Source organism: Artemia franciscana, chromosome 2, assembly GCF_032884065.1.
Source record: "Artemia franciscana chromosome 2, ASM3288406v1, whole genome shotgun sequence".
NCBI lineage: Eukaryota > Metazoa > Arthropoda > Branchiopoda > Anostraca > Artemiidae > Artemia > Artemia franciscana.
Genome location: NC_088864.1, coordinates 5277629 through 5302837, shown reverse-complemented (window position 1 = coordinate 5302837; position 25209 = coordinate 5277629). Strand labels below are relative to the sequence as shown.

General features: G+C 35.1%; 1 protein-coding gene across 1 annotated transcript in view; it reads left to right on the top strand.

Annotated features, from left to right (window-relative positions):
* The window catches only part of LOC136036346 (mitogen-activated protein kinase kinase kinase 15-like), an 87596-nt gene extending 66803 nt beyond the window's left edge, over positions 1-20793 (top strand). Inside the window, exons 13-18 of the mRNA XM_065718500.1 lie at positions 313-440; positions 3865-4002; positions 9550-9812; positions 11542-11681; positions 14653-14778; positions 20563-20793. Coding sequence (XP_065574572.1) covers positions 313-440; positions 3865-4002; positions 9550-9812; positions 11542-11681; positions 14653-14778; positions 20563-20713 — 946 coding nt within the window. The 3' untranslated portion in view covers positions 20714-20793. The remainder of the gene's footprint in view (positions 1-312; positions 441-3864; positions 4003-9549; positions 9813-11541; positions 11682-14652; positions 14779-20562) is intronic.
* Positions 20794-25209: the final 4416 nt, after the last annotated feature.

The following is a 25209-nucleotide window of genomic DNA, read 5'->3' as shown; positions in this document are numbered from 1 at the left end:
AAGATTCGCAACTTTAGAAAGTACCATAGAAGCATGATTTAAGTTATTTAATTCTGCTTGCCTGGCAAGCACGATAACATGATTATAACTAATTTAGTTAAATTTAATTCTATTAAAATTAAATTAAATTTTAATTTTTAAAATTTTAATTTAAAATGTAAAATTTTAATTAATTTAATTATTAATTTAATTAAAATTAATTTTTTTTAAATTTAATTTAAAAAATTTTAAATTTTAAATTTAAAATTTTAATTTTTAAAATTTAATTTAAATTTAATTTTAATTCTACTAAAATTTTATTCTATGATTAAGGGAAGTGCAACCATTGCACGATGAGATTCGATTGCATTCTCAGCTTCGTCACAGGAATATTGTTCAATATTTAGGATCAGTGTCACAGGATGGTTACTTCAAAATTTTTATGGAGAGAGTCCCAGGAGGTAAATATATTGACGATAATAAATTAAAATAATTGCCTAGAATTTTTTCTTTTTTTTTTCATTTACCCATAATGCAAAAGCGGAGTTTCAAGTTACTATCCTAATCTTGATGGCAATAATTGTCAAGAATTTTACTTTATTTGCTGTATTTATTTTTACCGTAATGTAAAAATGGAGTTTCTTGTTATTATACTCGTTATGGCAGAATGTGTGCAGTAAAGCAAAGTGCAATCTCAATAAGCGAAAACAATTTCCAGTTTTTTTTTACCCGTAACTTAAAAGCGGAGTTTTAAGTTACTACAGTATACTAGCTGTGGCAAAATATGTACAGTAAAGCAAGGCGTAATCTCAATAGGTTGAAAATAATTGCCAAGAATGTTTACTTTAATCTTTTATTTGTTTTTACTCGCAATCCAAAAGTGGAGTTTTTGGTTATTTTACTAGCTATGGTAAAATGTATGCAGTAAAGCAAATTTTCATTATTTTTTTATTAGTTATTAATAATCTAGTTTCTAAAGTTTAGAGCCCAAGGTCTGAAAAAATCTTTCCGGGGTTGGTACCAATTTCTTTTAAATACAAGCTCAATCTTTATATCATGTATACGGAATGTGTGACCAACCTACGATTTGCTGTCCTCTCATCATATATTGCAATCAATTAAGAAAGCAAGTTAATCACATAAAAATTACTAGCAACAATTGTAAAAATCTAGATATTATCCCTTGTGTGTCCTTAATTGAAGGCATTTTAATGATTTCATGGTGGCTCTACACTGCCACTTTAGATTTTACGCCAAAAAATATATAAAAAATCTGGTTATATTCATTTTTTACGTTTTTATGAGTCGCACTAAAATTATTGTTATTTTTTTTTGGAGGGGGGGTTCAAACCTCCTACCCCCTCCCCCTGGATACGACCTTGATGCCGGTTAAAATTTAATCGGATGATTATGCCAACAGAAGGCTGCAGTTGCTTTATTTTGAGCTTAGTGGCAATAGAACATAGGTTAGTGGAATCACAAAATCGTGTTTTGTGTACTTAGGAAATAATTTTAGTTGCTTAGCCTAGTATGTTTTTTGGAAATTCCTTCGTTGTTTGTGGTGATATGGGTTTAAAGCCAATTTTAAGGATACTAGGTGAAGTTTTAAGCTTCTTCTCAAATGAATATGGCTATGTCGTTATGGTTTTATATCTCTATTGAAAAAAATAAGGAATAATAGAAAATTTAGTTTGTGAACCAAGATTAGAATACTGGAAGCTACAGTGATGACAGTGGGAAAGTATGGTTCTGAAGCGTGGGTGGTCGGAAAGATGGAGGAAAATTTATTAGGTGTTTCCAGAGATATTGTGTACGGGTTGTTTTGGGTACCCTTCTGTACCCGTATTTCAAACAGTAAGCTGTATGAAAAATATGGTTCAATTCCACTTTTAAGGGCTGTAATGAGAGAAAGTTTGAGATGGCTAGGACGCGTTCTCTGGACAAAGGATGCAAGATTGTTAAAGATTGTCCTTGTTGGCCTACCATCAAGGGCCAAACGAAAGACAGGTCGTCCCTAAATGGGTTGAGAGGAGATCGTAAGAAGATACTTAAAGGAAATGAAAATTCTTTGGAGGGTATAACGAGGAAGGCTTTGACTAGATTGGAGGAGAAGAGTGCGTACCTGTGTTGGCCTTGGGCCGCTTGGTGCTGCAGTGAGTTGTTAGTAATAGTAGTTGTATTTGGTCATAGAATTCAGTAGGCATTATTAGCCCTGACAAAATAAAGACAATAAAACTAGTCGTGCATATGTGTGTTTTTTTCCATCAAGCATGCAAACACTAGATTAACTTTTATTTGGGTTTCCATTTTGATAGAAAATAGTTAACTGTTAAATTTGCTTTTCTCCCAACAGTAAGAAATGTGTATTACCATAGGTTTCCAAAGTGGGCATTGTCATCCTATGGAGAACGTTAAAAAGTCTGCCGTGTGGGGCGGGGAAAAACGATTATTAGCTGATGTAAAATAAACACAAATAGCTAATCTTATAAATTTTTAGCTTATTTGGAGAAATTTGTGCTTTAAACATGGCGGATAAACGATTATCTGAAAATTTAATTAAAAGTAAATTGGTTAGTGATAAAATTGTTTTTCTCCCAGCAAATAGAAAAAGTCATCGTCCTTGATTTCTAAAGTGGGCGTTACCATTCTTGTGGGACATCTGAGAGCTTTCCAGGACAGAGGGGACAGTGAGGTACTTAACCCGATTATATTATCAGCTGATATAAAATAAACATAAATCCGTAACTTTTTTTATTTTTTCGGCTGATTGTTGAGGATTTCTGCTTAGAAAATGGTGGCAGCTGTCTTTAAAATTTGTATAAATGCCTTATAGGGGGCTTTGTGGATCTGCTAGGGTGACAGTGGGGGACATTAACGAGTTTTAATATATGTACGTTGAATACGTGAATACGTTACTTTTACAAATGTTGCTTTTTACTATTTTGCTTTGGATACGTTACTTTTTGCTTACTTTAAAAACCTTGGGTTCTAGAAACTTTTATACCTAATTGCGTCTTTAAAGAAAGCGGGTGCTAATTAAAAATGTCAGAGTTCCGAATATTCACAAATGAGAAAAAATTGTGGTAGCAAAAAATTCAGTTTAAATCTGAAATGAAGCTCCATTATGGCAATCAAATCCTTTAACCTTAGTCATTTATCACAATTTAAGTACGGAGCTCTTACTCCGTAACAATTTTTAATCCTTTTGGAATCAGTCCTCATTTTAAAACCATTTTGGTTTCAATTCTGTCTTTTTTATGTTTTAAATTTTGGATGAGTCCGATTCTGCAATTTCCAATCATACTCCCATATAAAATAGTTATTCCCGTTTTACATATATCGTAATGTTTATTTAAGGGTTTGTTTTCTTTAAAACCGATTTTTAAAAGTATTCCTCGAAAATGTCTCTGTTAGGTTTCTTCTTATTTATAAACTGAAACTTGCTTTCTGTTTACACATTTTTTTTAAGACAATTTTTTGTTGTTCTCTTCATTGTATTTTTTTTAATTCGCTAGTAATCCCCCCCCGCTTTCTTATGTATAAAATTTTTTGGCTGTTTATTGCGATCTTTCCCTTCACTATTATTCCAGCTGCTAACAGGGAAATGCCTCAGATTCAGTCCAAAGGATCTTTTTCAAATGCAATGATTGGAGCCTCAACCTGATTTTTAGAGGGGGAGTGTAAGCCTCCCCCTTGTTACAGTAATTATTACTTATGTCTACTGATTTATTGACCTATCTATCTATAATTATCTTTATTTTTCCAACTTATTTGAAATCTATTTTATTTGTTTCGATCTGTTACTTCCTTTTCTGATTATCCTTACTATTTTTGCTGTTGATTATGTATTTAACTAAATACCGATTTTTTTTTTATTTTATATAGGAAGCCTTTCAGAATTGCTTCGAAACAAATGGGGACCTTTAAAAGAAAATGAAGCGACAATTGCGTATTATACAAAGCAAATCCTTCTTGGATTAAAATACTTGCATGATCAGAAGATTGTCCATCGGGACATTAAAGGTTTGTTTGTTTATTTATCTTCATCGCCTTAATGTAGCTATTTAAAGAAAATAAGGTTGTAATTACAAGTGCTCAAACTGGTGGGTGCGTAATTTCTACCCTCCACCCATCAATGTTTCATCCAAAGAACTCCTTCCCCTAGCTTTGAGAGGGGTTCCGCGTTTCATAGGAAAAAGCCTTGGAATCCCCTTTCGGATTGAACCTGTGCGTACTTATGTATATCATTCACCCATAAAAGAAGAATTTTATTTGGAAGGAGATATCCTATTATCTTACTTACTTAGACTTAGGTCCTCCCACGCCTGAGGGTGCATAAGGCAGCAACAGTGGTTCGCCACGACGACCTGTCCTGAGCCTTCGACCAAAAATCCTCCATCGAAGACCTCGCCAGCTTCGCCTCCTTCTCTAACATCCTGCCAACTGTCATTTTGGGTCTCCCTGACTTGCGGAGGCCGGGGGGTATCCAACACCATATGTCATGAGGTAGCCTTCCATCACCCATTCGCACCATGTGCCCCCAATACATCCATCGTCGCTTTCTAATGGCATCAAGGATGGGGGTATGATTTGTTATGGTATAAATCTCATCATTTCTTATTCTCTCAGTCCAATGTATATTCAAAATATATCTTAGGCAGTTATTATCGAATGCCCATAGTCGTTTTCCTAGTTGCGCAGTGATACTCCAAGTTTCACAACCATATGTAAGGACGGAGAGGACATTGCTATTATAAATTCTGAGTTTTAGCTTCTGGGAATATTTACTATTACTCCAAACATTTCTGAGACAATTGAAGGCAGAGCCAGCCAATGCTATTCGGCACAAAATTTCTCTTTCAGGATTGGCATCTTGCGTAAGAATGCTGCCTAGATATTTGAACTCCCTCACTACTTCAATTTCCTCATTGTTGACCAAAAGTCCCTCAGCTAAGTCAGGAATGACTGCATTTGACATTGATTCAGTCTTGTTAGCGTTTATGGAGAGTCCAAAAGCATTTGCCACACGCTCAAGTTCATTTATATTGTGTTGTATATCTTCTGATTCGTGAGCGAAGAGTGCAATATCGTCCGCAAAAATCATGGAGGGTTCTTAGTGGGTTTAAATGTAGACCCCCACCGAAGCTACATCCACGAAGCACAAAATCTATGACTATGGCAAATAACAGTGGCGATAGAATGCAGCCCTGCCTTACACCCGACTGAACGGTAAACCAGTCCGTTAGGCCACCCTCGGTTTGTACTGCACACTTAATATCGAGGTAAAGCGCTTTAATTATATTTACAATTTTAATCGGGATCCCGTAATGTATTAAGATTTTCCACATGGTCTCGCGGTGTATCGAGTCGAAGGCCTTGAGAAAGTCAATAAATACTACGAGTAATTGAACCTGCCATTCGTTAGATTCTTCGAGCAGGATTCTCAGGCTAAATTTTAGGTCACAACACGATCTGTTTTGGCCGAATCAATGTTGTTCATCTCTCAGAACTTTCTCCACTTTACTTTGATTTCTACTGAGAATAATTTGGCACAAAACCTTGCTGCCTACTGATTGTAAAGCGATGCCTCTCCAATTATCGCATTTAGTCTTTTGTCCTTTTTTGAAGAGTTTTATAATTTCTGCCTTTGACCATTCACTCGGGACTTTTTCATCTTCCCAAATACGTGACAAAAGTTCAAACATGGGCACTGCTAGGGCGCTTCTATCACATTTCAACAGTTCTGGGGGTATGCCATCGTTACCGGCTGCCTTTCCTTTTTTCAAAGTCATTATAGTATCTTTTACTTCACTCAGCAAGAGAGGTCCGGAATATATTCCAAGATCAAACAGTGTTTCTTCAGGGATATTTAAAAAGGTCGTGGGAGGCACCTGATTTAGTACCTCGGTGAAATGTTCCATCCAACGTCGGTTTATGTCATCCGTCTGGGTTAATAAGATGCCTTCTTTGTTTTCAACCTGGGTTGAAGAAGCCTTCGAAATACCCGCAAGCTCCTTCGTTATAGCGTACACAGTACGACTATCTCCTCGCCTGGCGGCTACTTCAGCCTGATCAGCCATAGTTTCGAGGAACACCATCTTATCATTCCTTGTCCGTGTTTTGACTTGTTTATTGAGACGCTTATACTGCGCTTTTAAATCATCAAGATATTCTCTAGTGCATGTCCTATTATGCTCATGTCTATCTACGAGAATTTTGGCTTCTGCCCTTTGATCAATGATATCCCAGGTACTTTCAGATATCCACTGCTCTTTCTTCTTCCTACTATATCCCACAACTTCTTGTGACACTTCTTTCAGGGACTCGACGATCTTTTCCCATTGATTATCAATTGACAACTCGTCCCTTAGCATGGAAAATTTATTTGACAAAGTAGATGTATACTTTTGTAATACATAAGGGTCCTGCAGCTTTCTTACATTAAACCTTTTTACTGACCGCTGGGGCTTTGACAGTTTTCAGTTTCAGCTTAAACTTAGCAACAACAAGTTGATGGTCGGAATAGCAGTCGGCACCTCGAAAGGTCCTAACATCCTCTAAACAACGTCGCCTGTTCTTGGCAATTAAAATATGGTCTATTTCATTTCTTGTTACACCATCAGGAGAGTTCCAAGTATATTTATGTATTTGTTTATGAGGGAACCATGATGCGCCGACGATAAGTTCATGAGTCGCACAAAAGTCAATTAAACGTACGCCATTATCATTGATTTCCCCCAGTCCATGCCTACCAAGGATAGCTGGGGCATAGGAGGCATCACTTCCAACTTTAGCGTTAAAGTCCCCACACAAAGTCACAATATCATGCCGATGCGCTTTAGCAACAACATTTGACAACACGCGATAAAAATCATCCTTGGTCTGATCAACGGTATCATTGGTTGGGGCATACACAGCAATAACTGTCAATTTGGCCTGAGAAGTGGCAAAGCGAGCACGAAGGATTTGCTCGTTAATAGGTTCCCAGTCCACTAGGCATTTTTTGGCCCGACTACTTAATGCCATTCCAACACCTGCCTCTTTTCTAGTTTCAAGTCCAGAATATAAAATATGGTATGTTTCACTATTCAAAGTACCAAAACCGGTAAGTCTGGTCTCAGAGAGTCCAGCAATGTCAATACGGAATTTATCAAGGGTCCTCATAACACTGTTGAGTTTTCCTGGCTGTGTTTCTTGATTAACTGTTCTAACATTCCAGTATCCAATACGAAAACACTCGGTCGTTTTCAAGAATCCTGTCTGGGGGCGTGCGTTAGTCATCATCAAAGAAGAAGTCCTATTATCTAATGCAAACATAGCATATAAAAGGCAATTTGAATATATTTCATTTTTTTCTTTTTCCTGTTCAGTAACACATTTATAATACCAATTAAAGAAATCCTTTTTAACAACCGCAATTTTTTTTATTGGGGGGTGGAGGGAGGACGTAAGTAAAATAATTATGGCGTTTTGGGGTATGTTTATAATAGTGAAGTTGAGATTGCTTAGTTGTAAGGTTTGTTAAATCAAATAATTATGGCCGACTTACTGACGAGCAGTAAATAAATAATCCAGATTTACCAGAATTACCAGCATTATGAACAATTATGTAATTAATTACTTCAGTGTCCATAAAGTAATAAGAACTGAAAAATGTAACCTCTGTCACTTGTTTTTTCAAATATTTAGTATCTACTGATTATAGGTCGGCAATTCAACTTTTGTCTTCCATCAATTGATCATTGTTATGTTTATAATACCAATACCATACTGTCAGTTTTTTTGGTATGTTTATAATAGTGAAGTTGAGATTGCTTAGTTGTAAGGTTTGTGGTGCCAATTAGAATGTGCGATTCTATTAGTTTTTTTTTTCTTATAGTATTTTAGTGTATTTTTGCCACCCCTCGTACAAGTTTTTTAATTCTCAGGATGGCTGTTATTACTGATGATGTTGCTTTGTATAAAAAAAAATATCTTTCTCTTTATCTGTTTTGTTGTTTGGGTTTTACCCAAAAAACGAAACAGGATGCTACCGCTAGCTTGACTGTGAAAAGCTGTAGTGTTTTCATTGCGTCCGTTACGTATCAACTGGTTCGTGTAAAAAAAATTGGCTATGCGAAAAAAAAAACTAGCTTAGAGGATGGCGTTTTTGCCTGGGCATTTGTATGACTTTCAAAGATATCCAAAAATTTTGTTTTGAAGGTCGCTAATAGATTCTCATGAAATCTAAGGTTCCAGCGCTAAAAGTGCTTAGCGTAGTTATGAAAATAGATTTTTCTTAAACGAAGAAGAAATGTCAGAAAAACAACTACATTTTCTAGTATTACACTTTCATTACTTCATTACACTTTATAGTATTAAACGAATTGACTATGAATAACTTGTGAAATAGAATTTTATACTGAGCTTGAGTATCCTAGTTTTAGTTGTGATCTTTGTCAGCCTTTGTCAAACATTAATTAAAAATTTGATACACACGTTTAAAATAGTTTTGATACTTCAGTGTAAACGTACTTTTCTTAAAAGAAAACTTACTTAAATTAACATAGGCTTAATATGAAGTTGGATTTTTTAACTTTAACACCTTGGCACTACTAAATACTAAAAATCTCCAAAGTTAGTTCTCACACTGAAATAGAAACATTCTTAATAATCTTTGTAATACCTCCTTGTAAATAGTTACCATTGTGCTAGACCGATGATGACATTTTTGGTTGAAATTTGTCAGAATTATTGGGTACAATATTTGTGTTTAATGATTTGTGTTTAATGTGTTGCGGGGAATTATTTTTGTTATTTTTTTTTATATATTTATGTTGAGGCTATCTATCTTCGCGGGAATTATGGGATCAAATGTTCTGCAGTTAAAAATGTCTCGCTTCATAAAATTGGTTATAATAATGTCTGTTATAGCAAACACTTGGTAAGGGACAAAGTTTACCCCATGATTTCTTGACCTTATCGCAAGGAATAAATAATTCGTTGCCGACGTGGCGTATCGTATTTTCTATTGTTTTTTTTTTTTTTTTTTTTTTTTTTTTTTTTTTTTAGTTGGACCTCTTTCCCATATCCGCGAGACCATTTAAGTAATTGCACTCTTTCAAAATGGAGTCCTGTGGTGTGTTTCAAAATGGAATGGGTTAGGAATGGCGTTTCCTCGGTTTATTTAAGAAGTTTGTAAAATAAATGTCCTAAGAATGTTGAGAAAGGTGCTGATGGTGATTGGGAACATCATCAGTGAATGAGGAATATTTTGTTTAATCTACCTCTAAAATCATTAACTTTAAATATATAATAATATGTTCCTGTGTTAAGCACAATTTTTTCCAGCTGGGGAAACGCATCTTTCAGTTTTCAGAGCAGAATTGAAAATTCGCCCCGTAAAGAAATTTTTGTGCTTAACCACATCAAATATTACTGTCGATTCACCTTAGCAATTAGGTTAAGATAAGTTATTGCATTATGATTATGCTGGGGGAGAAATCCACCACCCAGGGTCTCACACTTATAACCTTTGGAATAAAGGGGTTTGAGCTCCCATGTATTTTGTCTATAACTACTATTCTGTAGGTGACAATGTCCTGGTTAATACTTACAGTGGTGTTGTCAAAATTTCCGATTTTGGAACTTCTAAACGTCTGGCTGGCCTATGTCCAAGCACGGGGACTTTTGCTGGAACTCTTCAATACATGGCACCAGAAGTGATTGACAAGGGTCAACGAGGATATGGACCCCCTGCTGATATTTGGTCGTTAGGTTGTACCATAGTTGAGATGGCCACCGGAAAACCCCCTTTTGTTGAGCTTGAATCAGCTCAGGCTGCTATATTCAAGGTATGTTTTTTTCTGTAATGAGAAGGAGGGATTGTTTACTATTAAGTTTGTTTTGTAAAGTATTTGGGGACTATAGTGCCTGGCATTAACTACTCATGTTAAAGATTCATCTTAACTTACACGGTCAAAACTAAAATACAAAAAAAAAAAAATGATTTCTGAGATAACTTTTGTCTGTCCATGGCAACTGCAAAAAAGCTGTTCAATTAACAAGAAAACTCCAATTATGCTTATCCTTGATATTAGGGGATAAATTAGTATGGTCATCGTATATATAAAAAATATTTTCCGGGCATTGTAATATTGTCTCTTTTATATGTGTATGATCTATATATTTGTTTTCTTCAAATATTATGGGCTGTATTTACATATCTTCAGCCCTGTTGTTACTTAGCTGTTAGAGCTGTAGTTAGTACTTACATATGGGCCTATGAACCGATTGACTCTCTGGGAGTAAGAAAGTCCTAGTCTGAGAACTGAAAAAGACAGCGAGCGTGATTTATGTCTAGATGATTGTCTGAGTTGTTTTTGATGATAATTCTACCAGTAGTAAAAATAATGAAAATCGAATGTCAATATTTGACACAAAACAAAAGAAAAGCAATAGAAGCAAAAATATTAATAGTGTTGGAGGCATAGAAATAAAGTAGAGAAAAAAAAAAAAAATTAACTAAATGAATGATGCAACATGCCTTAAAAAACCGCAAGTAACGAAAATTAAAGAAAGCGCTTTATAAGACTTGAGCTACAAAAAGAAAGAAAGAAAAAAATAGGCGTAAAAAAATCGATAGCGCGGGAGGCGAACATTCAAATAACGAGATATTAAAACAATCTTTATACTAAATGAATAATTCAACATATGTTAACGATGCTGCAAATAACAAAAATCAGAAGAAGTGATTTTCAAGACTTGAGGTATAAAAAAAAGATCCAAAAGCATTTATAGTAAAAAAGACAGACAATTCTAATGCTAAAATGATTAAAAAATACTTTTCATAAATGAAGAATGCAAAAAGGGAAAGACTTACTTCCTTTAATTATGCTACACCAGGTATGTTCTTGAATAAAGTTGTATTCGTACGGTTTTGTTTAGTTCCCAATGAAGAAGCTATCATACTTTCCATAATCATAGTTCTGTCTTACCTTGATATTCGTTGATATTTAGTGTGGATATTTTTTTAAATAACTGACGACGCTGAACTCCTGATCAGATTTAGATATTAATGAATATTGTGCACATGTTTTAGTGATGTAAGTTGTCACCCTGTTTCATTTTTTATACTTTCTTTCATTCTCCCTGTTTGTAGATGTTGTGTTTCAACTTAATTGAAATCGACAAAATTCAGTTGTCTACTATAGTATCTGATAAAAAATGTTTTGGGTTCCTGGTATCAGATTTCTTACTAAAAAGTTCTGTCGCTCATTTGGTTTGTAATCAATAATCACTAAATCGGCCAAATTCTCAGCTGGATACTTGCCAAGATTAACTTTTGCCTTGTTTTTTTTTTGTGCCATCATTCAGTGGGTCGAAATATATCTGCATTTTTGTATATCTTTTTTCAATTTTATTAAATCTTTAAATCAGATTATATCTTGAATAGCTTCCAGCAATAGACGCACGTATAAGCTCTGCTTTCCTGATAAATTTTTTTGGTTTTTCGTATTAGAGGATAATTTCTTTTGGTTTTTCGTATTTCTTTTGTTTTTATCTTATTTTTCTTGTTTTTAGGTTGGATATTACAAAATGCACCCTGAAATTCCATCAGAACTCTCAGATAAAGCAAAAAATTTTATACTTCGTTGTTTTGAACCTGATGCTGATAAGCGGGCTAGCGCTGCTTCTTTGCTTGAAGATCCGTTCCTCTCAGAGTGAGTTAAGGTTTTATCAACAGAATAATGTTTCTTAAAAACTAGTTGTCTCTACAACTGGTAGTTTTCTTTTTGTTTTTTCTTCTTCCAGTTTACTATGTTAGTGATAGTATTACCTATTCCCTACTATATCTAGAAGTAAAGAAAGGATTTACCATATTTTAGAAAGATTCAATATTTCCAATTTTCTTGAGAGTCAGAAGAGGTTCTAGAAAACGACCTGGGTCAATTGGTTCTAGCGATTTATCCCCCAGCGTTTACCCCCCCCCCCCGGCGTTTACCTCTCTTGAAACACCCCCCGCGGAAAATATCCCCGTTGGGGTTATTTGGACCTTTTTGTCATAATTCTTTAAGAACGATTCCTGAAACACAATGGTAGTTTAGTTAGAATAATCAGGTTTGTTTTAAAATTCTACAAAAAAAAACTTAAGAGTAAAGAGCGAGGTCTTGAGGAGGAGGCAACCCCTCTCATATACGTAATAATTCCTGTTCGTTTTAGGATTTGATGTTGCTCCTTACTTTCAGTTGAAAAAACTTGTTTTTTTTATATTTAGTTTCTTATCGTCTTTAAGTAATACCGCGAAATCCGGCTCTCTCTCCATGAAATATTCCGGTACTTGTATATTGTACGCCAGTCACTCAAGTCTGTGATGTGTAAAACTCGACAACAAATTGTTTTTTTCGTTAGTCTCTCCGTTACTTTAGAAACAAATTTGGGCTATATGTTTGCACATTAAGGGGGGGGGGGTTAATATAGCGGGTCTCCATACAAAGTTTGTTAGGTCCAGTCATTATGCATATTATGAAGTAAGAATTGTTTTCTGACTTCAAACTGTTCAAATAAAGTATCCCCCCCCCCCTATAGCCCAAAATACATATTTCCCATCTGTTCTGTCACTTGTCTTTGTCTTGTCTTTGTCACGTTAAGCTGAAAGAAACGAACGAAGCAACCGGTTTGTTCTCAAGTTTTACACAGTGTAAACTTGAGTGAGTGGCGTTTAGTACACAAGTACAAAAATTTCTTTCCCCTACGGAAAATAAAAAAAAAACAAACTCAAATAAAATTTTCAAATTTAGAAAGCTTTCACGGGAGGGGGTGTATTTTCCCCCGGGAGCTTTTTCCATACAGAAATTTTCTAGGGGTATTTCCCCCGGGGGAGTAAATGCTGGGGGGATATTTTCTGTGGGGGGGGGAAACGCTGGCCACCGGTCAATTTACCCCGGGCTCCGGATTTATTTTCTATCTTTAAGAAGCTGTACATATTGCAACCTGAGAGCAAAATTTTTGAACTGCTTAGAGACTCATTCTAAGCAAAAAAGGTTTAAAGATTTTATGCGCTCCCTTTCAAACGCTCCATGGTTCAGTACATCAGTTTATTAGGGATGGAAGGGGATTGGGATGTGTTGGGATGAAGGAGAGGTGTGCGTAGCTATGTTGGACTCAGGCGACTCGGTGCCGCAGTGAGTTGTCAGTAGTATTATTAGTAATAGCACCAACTTCAATTATTTATTTTTCTTTGCTGTCAGTAAGAAAACAACTGGGATGAGTTGTACACCTAGGAGTAAGTAAACAAATAGGAATAAGAATTTTCTTTTCAGAGGAAGTGTACTGGTAGTTGTTTTGTATTTTTCGGGTGGTTTCGAAAACGCTAATTTGTGTCGGGACTTATTGTGAATGAAATTAGGTATTATTTATTTCTGTTTTGTTGGTGTTTAAGAGGGTTTAACTGTTGTGTTTTTTGTTACCCATTAGTTAATAAAAAAAATTATAATTTCTATCTGGGGAATATTGCTGACGTGTTGATTGTGATAAAACTGAATTGTCTGTAGCTAAGAAACACAAGGTCGTATAGTCTCCACATAGACTGTTCAAAATGGCTGTAAAAACCAAATTCAATTGTTCTAGTATTTATAAATTGCCGCTCAGTTAAATTCGAATAAAAATTATTATTTTCGAAGTAGTGGTACCGGAGAATTATTCGTCACTTGACAGTTTCTTTAAAAACCTGTTTTTTAAATTTTGGCTTTAGCTTCTCCTGCAACTATGATGCACAACATGAAAGGGTAGTTTTGATGACGTGTCTTCTGGATAAATAAGAGCCATATCCATTTGAGAAGTTGTTCGGATTAGCCCGTAAGAAGTTAGGTTATGGTTAAACGCCCCTTATTAGAAATAGGTAATATTGTTGGAGCTATGTTTCGGGGTGGTCAAAGGAGAAACTTTGTGCCTGGTCGTATCGGAAATGAGTGTTGGCACGTGTTTTGGCCTAAGGTGGTTCAATGTTTATTAGCTTGTAGTGACAGTAGTCTTAGAGAAAAAGTCGCAGAGATTAGGCAACCTGTAAGAAGAAAACTTGGCTTTAAGCTGGTTTTTTCCACAAATGTTTTCTTTTCTCTGTTTTTACAAAATATTTTGTGTGACTGCGAAAGTACGTGGTTTAAAATTTCCACATAATGACTAATCCGAAGACACTCATTTGACTTTATGCAACTGGTAGTCCAACCTAAATTAATTATTTCTCTAATGTGCAATCCCAGACAGTTGGCTCGTGATAATTTTTTTTTTTTACTGTGCCTTCAGCCCGACAGATTCTTTCACTGGTTTAGCGTAGTTTGCAAATCTTGGTTATTTGATATTCTTCATGTAATTTATTTATTTTTATTCTTTTTTATGTGGGCTCAGATCACATAATTAATGTGCCACAAGCACACAGGCGTAGCAGTCTCACCTGTTGACAAAATAAAGGGGATTTGTGAGCAACATGCATTCCCCTTGGATTTAACATCACACTTGCCTTACAGAAGCAGAAAAATGAAATGACAAAAAGTTTGTATCATTGCTTTGAAAAGCTTGTGTCGACACTAATAACCCAAATATTGCTTAATAATAATCTTGTTGTGTTACGGCTTCATGACATTTTTAGTAGTAAAAGCAAGTGTCAAAGAATGTATACCGATTATTTTCTTTCAGAAAGAAAAAATTTTCGAAGCCATCCTTGTCTCAAGATTTTAGCCGAAGTATTTCTGTTCCGTTTTCACCAAGCTATCGGCCTGAAAGACATCTGAATCCAAGGGTGGCAGGTTCTGCTGAAGAAAGGTAAGTTGGAAATCTCAGGTACCCTAGTGTTAGTTATGGTTTATGGTATTAGTGTTAATTATGGTAATATAGACAAAAGTTACAGAAACGTGTTTAAGCGGTCTGATGTATCTAAAAAAAAGAATAAATATCCTACTGAGCCATTGCTGCCGCATATGGCGTCGAGTCGACGTTTCTAGTGGCTGAGTGCTTTTTACAGGGACAAGAAGCAAGCTTGTCGTCCAACCTTGCTGCACCGTGGATCGAACCCGTATTGCCAGACAGAGCATCAATCCACTGTACTACAACAGGTTAATGATGTATCTTAACTTGTACTAAATTTAACAGTACTCAAAGGGGAACCTATGTACTGACGGTATTTCTTATCCCTGATGCCACTATTGGCCAAAAGAGGAATTAAAAAATTTGCAATGTTTGGGGATTAATAGTGCCATCTAAAAGGAATGAACTGCCACTGTTAGCCGTATTATGAACTGAAAAATCCGCCAGGGCAATTAGGCTGTAATGAATAATTATCATGAAAGAAGGTTCTAGCTTAAATTAGTAAAAAAAACAGCACGTTACTAAAGTGCGTATGTGATGAGCTCATAGAAATGGCAAAATGAATTTTGTCCCCAGTAATATGACATATAAGTAAACAGTTTTGGGGATTTCCTACAAAACTAGATAGCCTGTGACAAAATAAAACATATATACTATATCACGTATACCGCAATTATAGAAGAGAGACAATAGAAAGAACAGAGGAGAAAAACGAGGTTTTTTTTTTATATAGAAAAAAGAAAATCTGACACTAGAAACATCCACCCCAGGGAATAAAAATAAATAGTAAAAAGTGAAAAAAAAACACAGCAACGTGATGTAAAGATAAGAAATAGAAGACGAAGAAAAATCAAACCGAAACCAAGATATTCTAATAAATTTTTTCGAGTGCCAAACGAATAATGCTTTTTATCCTGATCAGTTCCATTCAATATGGCATGTAGTCAAGGGGTTGAAATACCATCTGAATGAAGGATAAGTAGAGATTGACCTACGAAGATGATAGTTATATGTATGAAATATGGAAAGCGCACATGAACGAAATATGGAATATGGAGGTATGGAAAGCGCATATAACAAATATAAAATGATTCTAAATCTTTGTTTTAATTATTGGATTTAATCATCGGAGAAAAAAGTAGGCAAGCTGTTTGGTTGCCAAGTCATTGGCTTCCTGACTGATATCTCTTGTTTTATCATAGGGCTTTGAAAACGGTTTCAGAAAAGAGAAAAAGTTGAAACCAGTATAATTGGGGAATAGTAGCAGAAGACTCAATTAAACAATGATGTAGGACTATCAGAAGCGTTTCTAAGATAGATAGATTGATAAATAGATAATTTTTATTTGCAACAATTACATAAATAGATATGACAAACCAGTGCACATGCCTGGTGGCATACTTTAACACTGAGAATATTACAATGTTACATACACTACGAAAATAAAAACTAACACTGACAATGTTACATACTTTAGCGCTTACAATTAATAAAAAGGAATTTTGACTGTCTTAGTTCGTTCCAATATATTCGAGCCCAGTTGATCAGTGGTTAGTATTGGATTAAAGTTAAAAGTAAAAAATTTGTGATGTGGGTATGCTTGTTTTTTGTTACATAACAAATTAAATCTTGGTGGAATGCTTGACACTCTTCGACGTAACACCGAAACATTAGCATACGTTAGACGTTAGACGTCTAACATTAGACGTCTAACGTTAGACATTAGACGTTACATACATTAGCATGTAACGTACGTTGAGGATTTCTTTCCTTGTCTTATCGGTGTTTCTATGAACTACTGGAAACAAGAGAATCTTAGAAGTCTCTTAGAAAATTCTTTGAAATCTCTTAAAAATTCTGGTTTTCTGGTTTTAGAAATTCAGGCTTTGAAAACGGTTTCAGAAAAGAGGGAAAGTTGAAACCATTATAATTGGGGAATAGCAGCAGTAGACTCAATTAAACAATGATGTTTCCCCTGAAAAATTGTAAGATTGGCCCTGTTTTCATGCCTGTTTTCATGCCAATCAAACAAGAGAATCTTAGAAGTCTCTTAGAAAATTCTTTGAAATCTTAAAAATTCTGGTTTTCTGGTTTTAGAAATTCAGGCTTTGAAAACGGTTTCAGAAAAGAGGGAAAGTTGAAACCATTATAATTGGGGAATAGCAGCAGTAGACTCAATTAAACAATGATGTTTCCCCTGAAAAATTGTAAGATTGGCCCTGTTTTCATGCCTGTTTTCATGCCAATCAAACAAGAGAATCTTAGAAGTCTCTTAGAAAATTCTTTGAAATCTCTTAAAAATTCTGGTTTTCTGGTTTTAGAAATTCAGGCTTTGAAAACGGTTTCAGAAAAGAGGGAAAGTTGAAACCATTATAATTGGGGAATAGCAGCAGTAGACTCAATTAAACAATGATGTTTCCCCTGAAAAATTGTAAGATTGGCCCTGTTTTCATGCCTGTTTTCATGCCAATCAAACAAGAGAATCTTAGAAGTCTCTTAGAAAATTCTTTGAAATCTCTTAAAAATTCTGGTTTTCTGGTTTTAGAAATTCAGGCTTTGAAAACGGTTTCAGAAAAGAGGGAAAGTTGAAACCATTATAATTGGGGAATAGCAGCAGTAGACTCAATTAAACAATGATATAGGATTATCGGAAGCGTTTCTAAGATACGTTGAGGATATCTTTCCTTGTCTTATCAGGGTTTCTATAAACTGCTGGAAACAAGAGACTCTAAGAAATCTCTTAGAAAATTCTTTGAAATCTCTTAGAAATTATGTGTCATAATTCTGCTAGAAGAGAAACTTTAAGTTGGTACATTTGATCAAATAAAGTGCTCGTAACCAGCAATATAAATTTAATAAATATACTCAATCTATTATATGTTAGATATTCTAAATGCATTTAGTCAGGTGAATTAAACAATATGTTTTAAAGTTTTCCTCGACCCGTTTTTCTCGAATCAATAAGGTACTAGAAATATTGGTTCTTATCAAACATAATGTCTAAGAATCAGATACTATAATCTTTAGGTCTACTAATAGAAAGTTTCGACCGGTAGGTTTTAGATAATTGATGATTATAATAATTTGGTTTATTCATAAAAAAGAAAATGCGTACACAAAAAAATTACGTGCCTGTAAGGGACAAATCACAATGCAACATTAACATTCCAAGTAAAATAAGAAAGGAAGAAGAAGGAGAAAAAAAGGAAAAAATAGCTTAACTTGTACGGCCTGAGGCACCCAAAATACGCAAAAACATCGAAACCTCAATACAAACACACTTCCAGATACCCTCCCCTAAAAGTAAAAATAAAACAACTTAAACAGCTGAGAACAATCTATCAAATTAATAAATACTAAACAATCAAATTTCAACGTATTCCGGAATTCTGGCAAAACATTACACGTTGGTAACTCATTCGCAAATCATCCTTAAATTAGAGGCCCTACATTGTCAGCAAACCTGATAAATTTAGGAGAAAATTAAAAAGGCCTGTCTTGTAAAAATGTAGGGCCTTCCCCTACATTTACTCTTAAATTACCCTTGCCCTACTTACCTTTCTTACCCTAGTCAGCCCTACCCCAGACCCTCAAGAGCCACGAATGACGTGTATGGCGTCAACAAAACCTCGACAGAAATTTCAAAGCCGAGTTGCAGCTGTGACATTCTTCCACTGTGGTTGAAGAGACAGTTCTGCACTTCTCAAGTCCCCGTCATAGCCAGCATTACACCGCAATAAACTTTTTAGGACAGGTCCGCTAACTCTGGAAAACAATATCGGGCTCTGTTCTCGCAGAAGCAGTAGCCGTAATCACCGAAGTAAGAACTTTAGATGTCGCAAATGATTAAAAATACAGATTTTTCTTTTTAACCTAAAAATGAGGTCATTTAGATAAATTATAAGCAACACTGGCCCTATAATTGATCCTTGAGGAACATTTTCAAATTTTGAGGGTAAAAAATGTGGATAAACAGAGTATTTCAAATAAGAATTCAATAAAAAAAATCGCATTCTATTTTGTTCCGAAATGAGGTAATTTCAACAGAAAGAAGTGAATAGGTTAAAGAGTCGAATGCTAAATGAAGATCTAGGAATAAAGTGACAGGAATAAGGATCCTGGTGTAGAATTCAGAAAATCGAAGGGTTGAACCATTATTTTCTCTGGATCCATAAATCGAAACCCATATTGGAAATTATGATTATTATTATTTTTTTTTATGGCAATGGAATTGGTCGAGAAAGAGTGTATTTTTTCTTTTCTTTTTTAATTTTGCCAATAGAAGGCCGCATGTATATTGGCCAAAAAGTCAGCTGGATCGTTTTGTGGCCCGTATTTTATTGAAACTTATAAACAGTTGCATGTTGTAAAGAAGGCCTACTGTAAAAAATGTAAGTCAATGAAAAATATAAAAAGGGCAAGGCTAAAAATATGTTTGTTAGGGAAGATAAACATTCAAGAAAATATTTATTGCCATTAAATCTCCGCGTTTTATTCTGAAGATAGTAAAATTCTGAAGATAGTATTGTACTTCTTATTTACATTCGTTGTTCCAGGGGAATTGTCAGTTAACCGTGATTTGGTCGAATACCCAGGGTTTTGATCAAACTCTGATAGATGACAAAATAACCTATCGGAGATTTTGTATTTCTGGATACATATGTTTGAAACTTATAGCAAGCGCTCTTCAAAAATGCCGAGCTTGATGGTGGGATCTTTATCAAGGTTGCAGCCCATTCTTAGGTGCCTCCCCCTCCCTTTTCTGAAATTACGCTAATTTTTCTTTAAAAATAACATAACATGATCTGTTGTTTGTAAAATAACAAAAATAAGAAAAAATAACATTTGGAGAACTAAATTCTTAAAATAAAATTAAAAAAGAGAAGAATGTTACTCATTTGAAGTAAGCATACTGGGTTTTAGGGTTGAAGCTGGGTTTTGCATCAAATGAGAGACTAATAAGTTTCGTTTGCGGCGAAAAAATGAAAGAGAGAATGAATGAATTACTCTTTTCACAATATTTTCCGGGTCGGGAGACGAAAAATTCTTGAAACTTGTAACAGTCAATGAAATCAGCCATAAAAAAGATTTTGTTCATGTAGAATTCCTGCTTTTTTGTATGTTTTAAATCGATTTCGTGATTTGTCTTACCCACTTCAAATCCTATTTGGAATTTAAATTGCAGTGAAGATGCCTTAATCGCTGCACCACATTTCTTTTTAGGATCCTAAGAAGGTTTTAGAAAGCAATTCTCAACATTTGAAGAAAAAATCGGAGAATTTTAACAGTAAAAGAGGAATCCGAAAATGAAAATAATTTTGGTGGCAAAATAAATTTTCTTGTATATTACAACAAATAAGGGCTTGTCCTTACATAGTTGATTTGGGGGAGGGCCCCAAATCAGGTAATCTTTTCCCGTCCTAAATATAACCCTGGAATCTATACAATTTGATAAATTATACAGTTTTTTTTATTCATTTTATTTTTTTCATTGGCTTATATTCATTCGGTTGTTTTGTTGTTTTCTGCGTATAGTTTTGTGATCTTGTTTCCTTTTTGCTGTTCTCCCCCTTCCCTTCGGTACGGCCGTGGAATCTATACAGTTTGATATATTAGTAAACGTGTTTGTATTTCTTTTATTTGGTTTAAATCCATGAGATAATTTTTTTTCTAATCAATAATTTATGTTATTGTTTTTCTTCTTTTCCCCCTTAATCTGAATCATTTTAATTATCTTTTTAGTTGTACTAAAACGAGCCCAAATACGACAGCAACACCAAATAGCCCAGCTCTCTCCCCAATTGTGATGCCTTCACCAGTTATGCCCCCGTTCCTGTCATCCACAAGGTGCTTCTTTGTTTTATTTACTTGTCTGTTAACCCAAAATGTTTAGCTATGCAATTTAAACATGTATAATTTCATCCAAGTTTTAAACGAGTTCATTGACATTCAGAATCTAATACTACTCTCGTTTTTCACTAGCTTTACAGAATCATGGTCGCGCTGAAATTTCAGTGTATTGTTTTATCAATCTCAGCTTTCAGATACTTTTATTCTTCTCGTTCTCAGCACTTTCAAGTACGTTCTCAGTACAAGTATTCTTGTTCTCAGTACTGACGGTCTTTTGTGCCCAAGTTATGCTTACTAGTATGTATGTATGTATGTATGTATATATTTATTTCCCATCAAAAGAAACAGATGAACAGAGTATAAGATACAGAAACAGAGTATAAGATAAAAAAGCGAAAAACACACTACAAAAGAATACACAAACACAAGAAAAATAAAGAACAAATAGATAACTAACTACAAAAAGCAAAAACTATTGCCTCAAAATAATTGCCCAAGGATGAGTAACAATATTAGAGTTATATCTGGCGATCTGGGCTATGATCGCTTCATTAGGGTCGATAATCCCATACCGACTTGTCACAATACGGTTACTTGTCCATGGTGGAAACCGTAAGAGGTACTTCGCATATTTATAATATGTAGACCGCAGTTCTTTTTTATCTTCCTTTTGGAATATCCTCCAAAAAGGACTTATATACAGATAATGGGGTAGTGCCATTGCATTGTACAGCTGGGCAAAAATCCGCCGATCAAACTGACGCTTATAAACTACAACACGGCTATACGCTAAAGAAATCCGTTTCTGCAGATGATTCTGCAAAAGGTGACGGGTTTTAAGCTTGCCTTAGGTGACCCTTGCTTAGCATTAAACAACATCACTTCTGATTTCTCGCCGTTAAACTGAAGGCCTATTTTTCCATATTCTACTTGAAACTGAATAAAATTCTCCTCTAAACCGCGGAGCAGGTGGCTCAGATTAAGTACATTGTCTGCATAGCTTATTAACGATAGATCAATCCCTCTGAGAATGTGTGTCAGATTTAACTTAGATTGCGGTTTGACGATGCTGTTGTTAAATGCGGAAGGTGATGTCAATGCACCCTGCCTTCCGCTTTTTTTAACGGGCATATTCTACACCTTTTTTAAACTAGTATCATATTCTTATAATTTATGTTTAGTTTTGAATATATTTTCTATATGCACTTTCTTATCTTACATGTACCAAAATTTGGTTTTTATCCCTGAAAATTCAGGACTCAAAAATCAATTGGAACTACCCATTCTATGGAATGTAATTGGCATCCTCTTGACTTGGAAAATTTGAGACTTACTACCATACGCGTAGTTGAAAAAATTGCAAGTTAAGTTATAATAAAATAGGACCAAATTTGACAGACTCTGTTTGACCAAGTATAATTATTTGTATATATGGTCAAATAATTTTTATGTCCCAAACTTTCGACTAAAGGACCATGTCTGCCTACTGAGGCACCCAGAACATCAAGGAGGAACCGCAAACGATCCCTCGGGTTTCCTGCTGCAATTATCTCACCCCCACCCCGCTTGGACGGAGGTGTGCAGGTTGTGTATGTCCGTCTTATAGGTCTGGCGCAGTGTGTTTCTGGATATTCCCTAGCCACGACTTTCTTATGGTTGCCAAAATCAAGCAGGTTTCGGGACTCTTATAGTCGTCCGTGCGGAGGAAGTGGCCCAAATATCTTCACCTTCAAACTCTGGTGACGCCGGTCACTAGAGGCTGTTGTCGTCTTCTGTGAAAAGCGAATGTACAGAATTCTGTGAAGGCACGAGGTTTCAAAAGCATGGATTTTCTTCTCTTACGCTTTGGTGTAATATTGCTGTTAAGGCTACGTAACCTCAGGTGCAGAGAAAATTTCCGAGATATCCATACTTTATGTTGCTTGTTGAAGGTGGTATTTCCCTGTTCTATTCTGCTGGTCACTTCTCTTGCCGTGGAACCAGTGTTTTCAATTATACTTCCCAGGTACTTGAAGTGAGCAATTTGTTCATCATCGTGGTTGTCAAATTTAATGGACAGAGGAGAGTTGCTTCTCGCCATGCATTTGGTTTTCTCTGCATTCACCCTCAGACCAAGATGGTGTGCCTTTACCGTTACATCATTCAGTAATTCTTGATGCCGATTTTGGCTTGTCTTAGGCGTTACTGTGTCATCTGCAAAACCTATTTTGTTGACCTTGACATCAGGGCTTAATCTGATACCTCCTGTCTCTGTGTTCCGCAGGATGAAATCATTACGGATATTCAGAAATCAAATAGCTTCAGTCTTTTTTCTCTTTCTGATCTTGTTTAGTACATAATCATGTCCAAAAGAGTGTATCTTGCATGATGGCACAAATGAAGTTTTTAGCCCTTTTAGCGCAATTTATTTTGTCTTTGGTAAAAAAAAAAGTAAAAAATTTTTGTTGGAAATTAAAAATGGTGGCGTCAATTATATATGGCAGTGCATAAAATTATTTGAGGTAGTATTTAAGATAGAGGCACAGAAGTGATATTTGTTCCAATCACGACTGGCCTACCTCCTAAAGTGAATGTAATGGAAACACAATCAGTAAATTCAAACTCAGTAGACCGATTCTTCTCTCTCTCTCTCTCTCTGCCTGGATTTTTTGAAAGATTGGGATATGGCATAACGATAGTTGTTTTCGTTTATAAAAGCATAATAGGAATAAGGAATACAAATATATTTTATTTACTCTAACTGTGCTTGTGCTGCTTTAAAAGATCTGTTTCCACTTTAATTCCACTTCCAAGCCCTGCTAAATGGGATCGTAACTAAATATCATGCAACTGAACCCATGGAACTGAACCCTCATTCAGCTCAACCCCATTAACTCAACTCCTTTGTGACTTAACCCTCGCTTAACTTAACTCCGTGCAATCAAAGCTTCGTGCAACTCAACCTTCTTTAAATGAATCCTTGTGCAACTTAACCCCCATACAATTCAACCCTTTAGTCAACTGAAGCCTATGCAACTCATCCTTCGTCCGGGTCTCTTTTTGTGGAAAATGCGTTTTTTAGGTTAGCATTTGATAGAATAAAAATGACTTGGTTTTAGACATAGCCATAGACTAATACTTGCGAAAGGCACAATTGCACACTGGTCCTGGCAAAAATTCAAGGGAAGTAGGAGGATTTTAACGACTTTCTTGCCACCCATGTCTGGAAATCTTTGAAACTAGTTTCGCTTAGTGTTTTCCCCTCTGGGTTTTGCGCCCTGGAAGTTCAAACTATGATGCAAACCACGGACTTTACTTTAAATATGGCCTCTACTGATTGAGGAGGATTGAAAATTGCTTATATGCCTTGCTCAGGTTTCGGTGATAGGGTTAACTACACAAACTGAAGTAAGTATTCTTATTATTACAGTGAAAAAATGGCAAGTCTAGCCAAACTCTAGATGTTGTTGTGTGTGTTGACACACTTTTTGTTGACACTGTGCCATTTCTCACTCTTGTAAGTTTCTCATACTTCTTGAGTTGAAATTTCATTTTCTAATTCAGAAAAAATTAAGAAACACATATTAAGAGCGCTAGGGTAAGGAAAGTAAATTTTCTCATAGTTGTAATCTATCTAGATCGTTTTTTTAGTCCATAAAATGTTAGTATGTCAATTTTCAGAAAACAAACTGCCGAGCCATTTTCGAGAAAAAATATATAAATACATACACAATTATTGGTCGTTTAAAGGTATAAAACTTATTTATGGATAACTGTGTGTTCATATATATCTATATTGTGAAAATTACCCCAGCCATAAAGTTTCATCCGTATTTTCCCACTAGGTATCGTCCTCAGATATTTCATATCTCTCCCTAATAACGCAAGCTCTAAATAATCAATGTTGAAAAGAGTTCTACTGCATATTTTCCGGTATTTTTTTTTATTATTACTGCTTTTTAATGACCTTCTGTAATAAATGGTGCTCCAAACCACTTTCTTGTACAGATTTTTTTGAAAAATAGTGTTTTATGTCTTGTAATAGCAGCTTTAAAACTTACCGACAAAACTAGCAATATATATATATTGTGAAATTTACTTAGCAAACAAATTTATTTGACAAAGGAGGCTAACATTACCTAACGAAGGCTATTTTATAGACCCGTAAAGTATTATGACAAAGCATGGGCTATTTTTTTTGTTGATAAGTATATATACGCGAATGATTTTAGTTCTGGAGTTTGTTTTTGCTTGGCTCTGGTAGCAAGAATAATATAAGGCGAAAGTCTGCATGCATCTTTTTGAATTAAAGTAAAGTTTCTTTAAATTTTATAGACTCATAAACTGTATTTATAAATTTATAAATAATAAAATTTATAAATTAATATAAAATATTGTATTATTTTAAAAAAAATAAAGATATAGATAGTACCGGGAGCTTGGTGGCTCCGCCGCCAGCCCCGGCAGGTGACAGGGTTCTGTATATGGATTCTGATTGTCGCTTGTCTTCTAACCGCAGACAATTTGAGCATTTTTTTGATGGCATGATGTCACCACAAG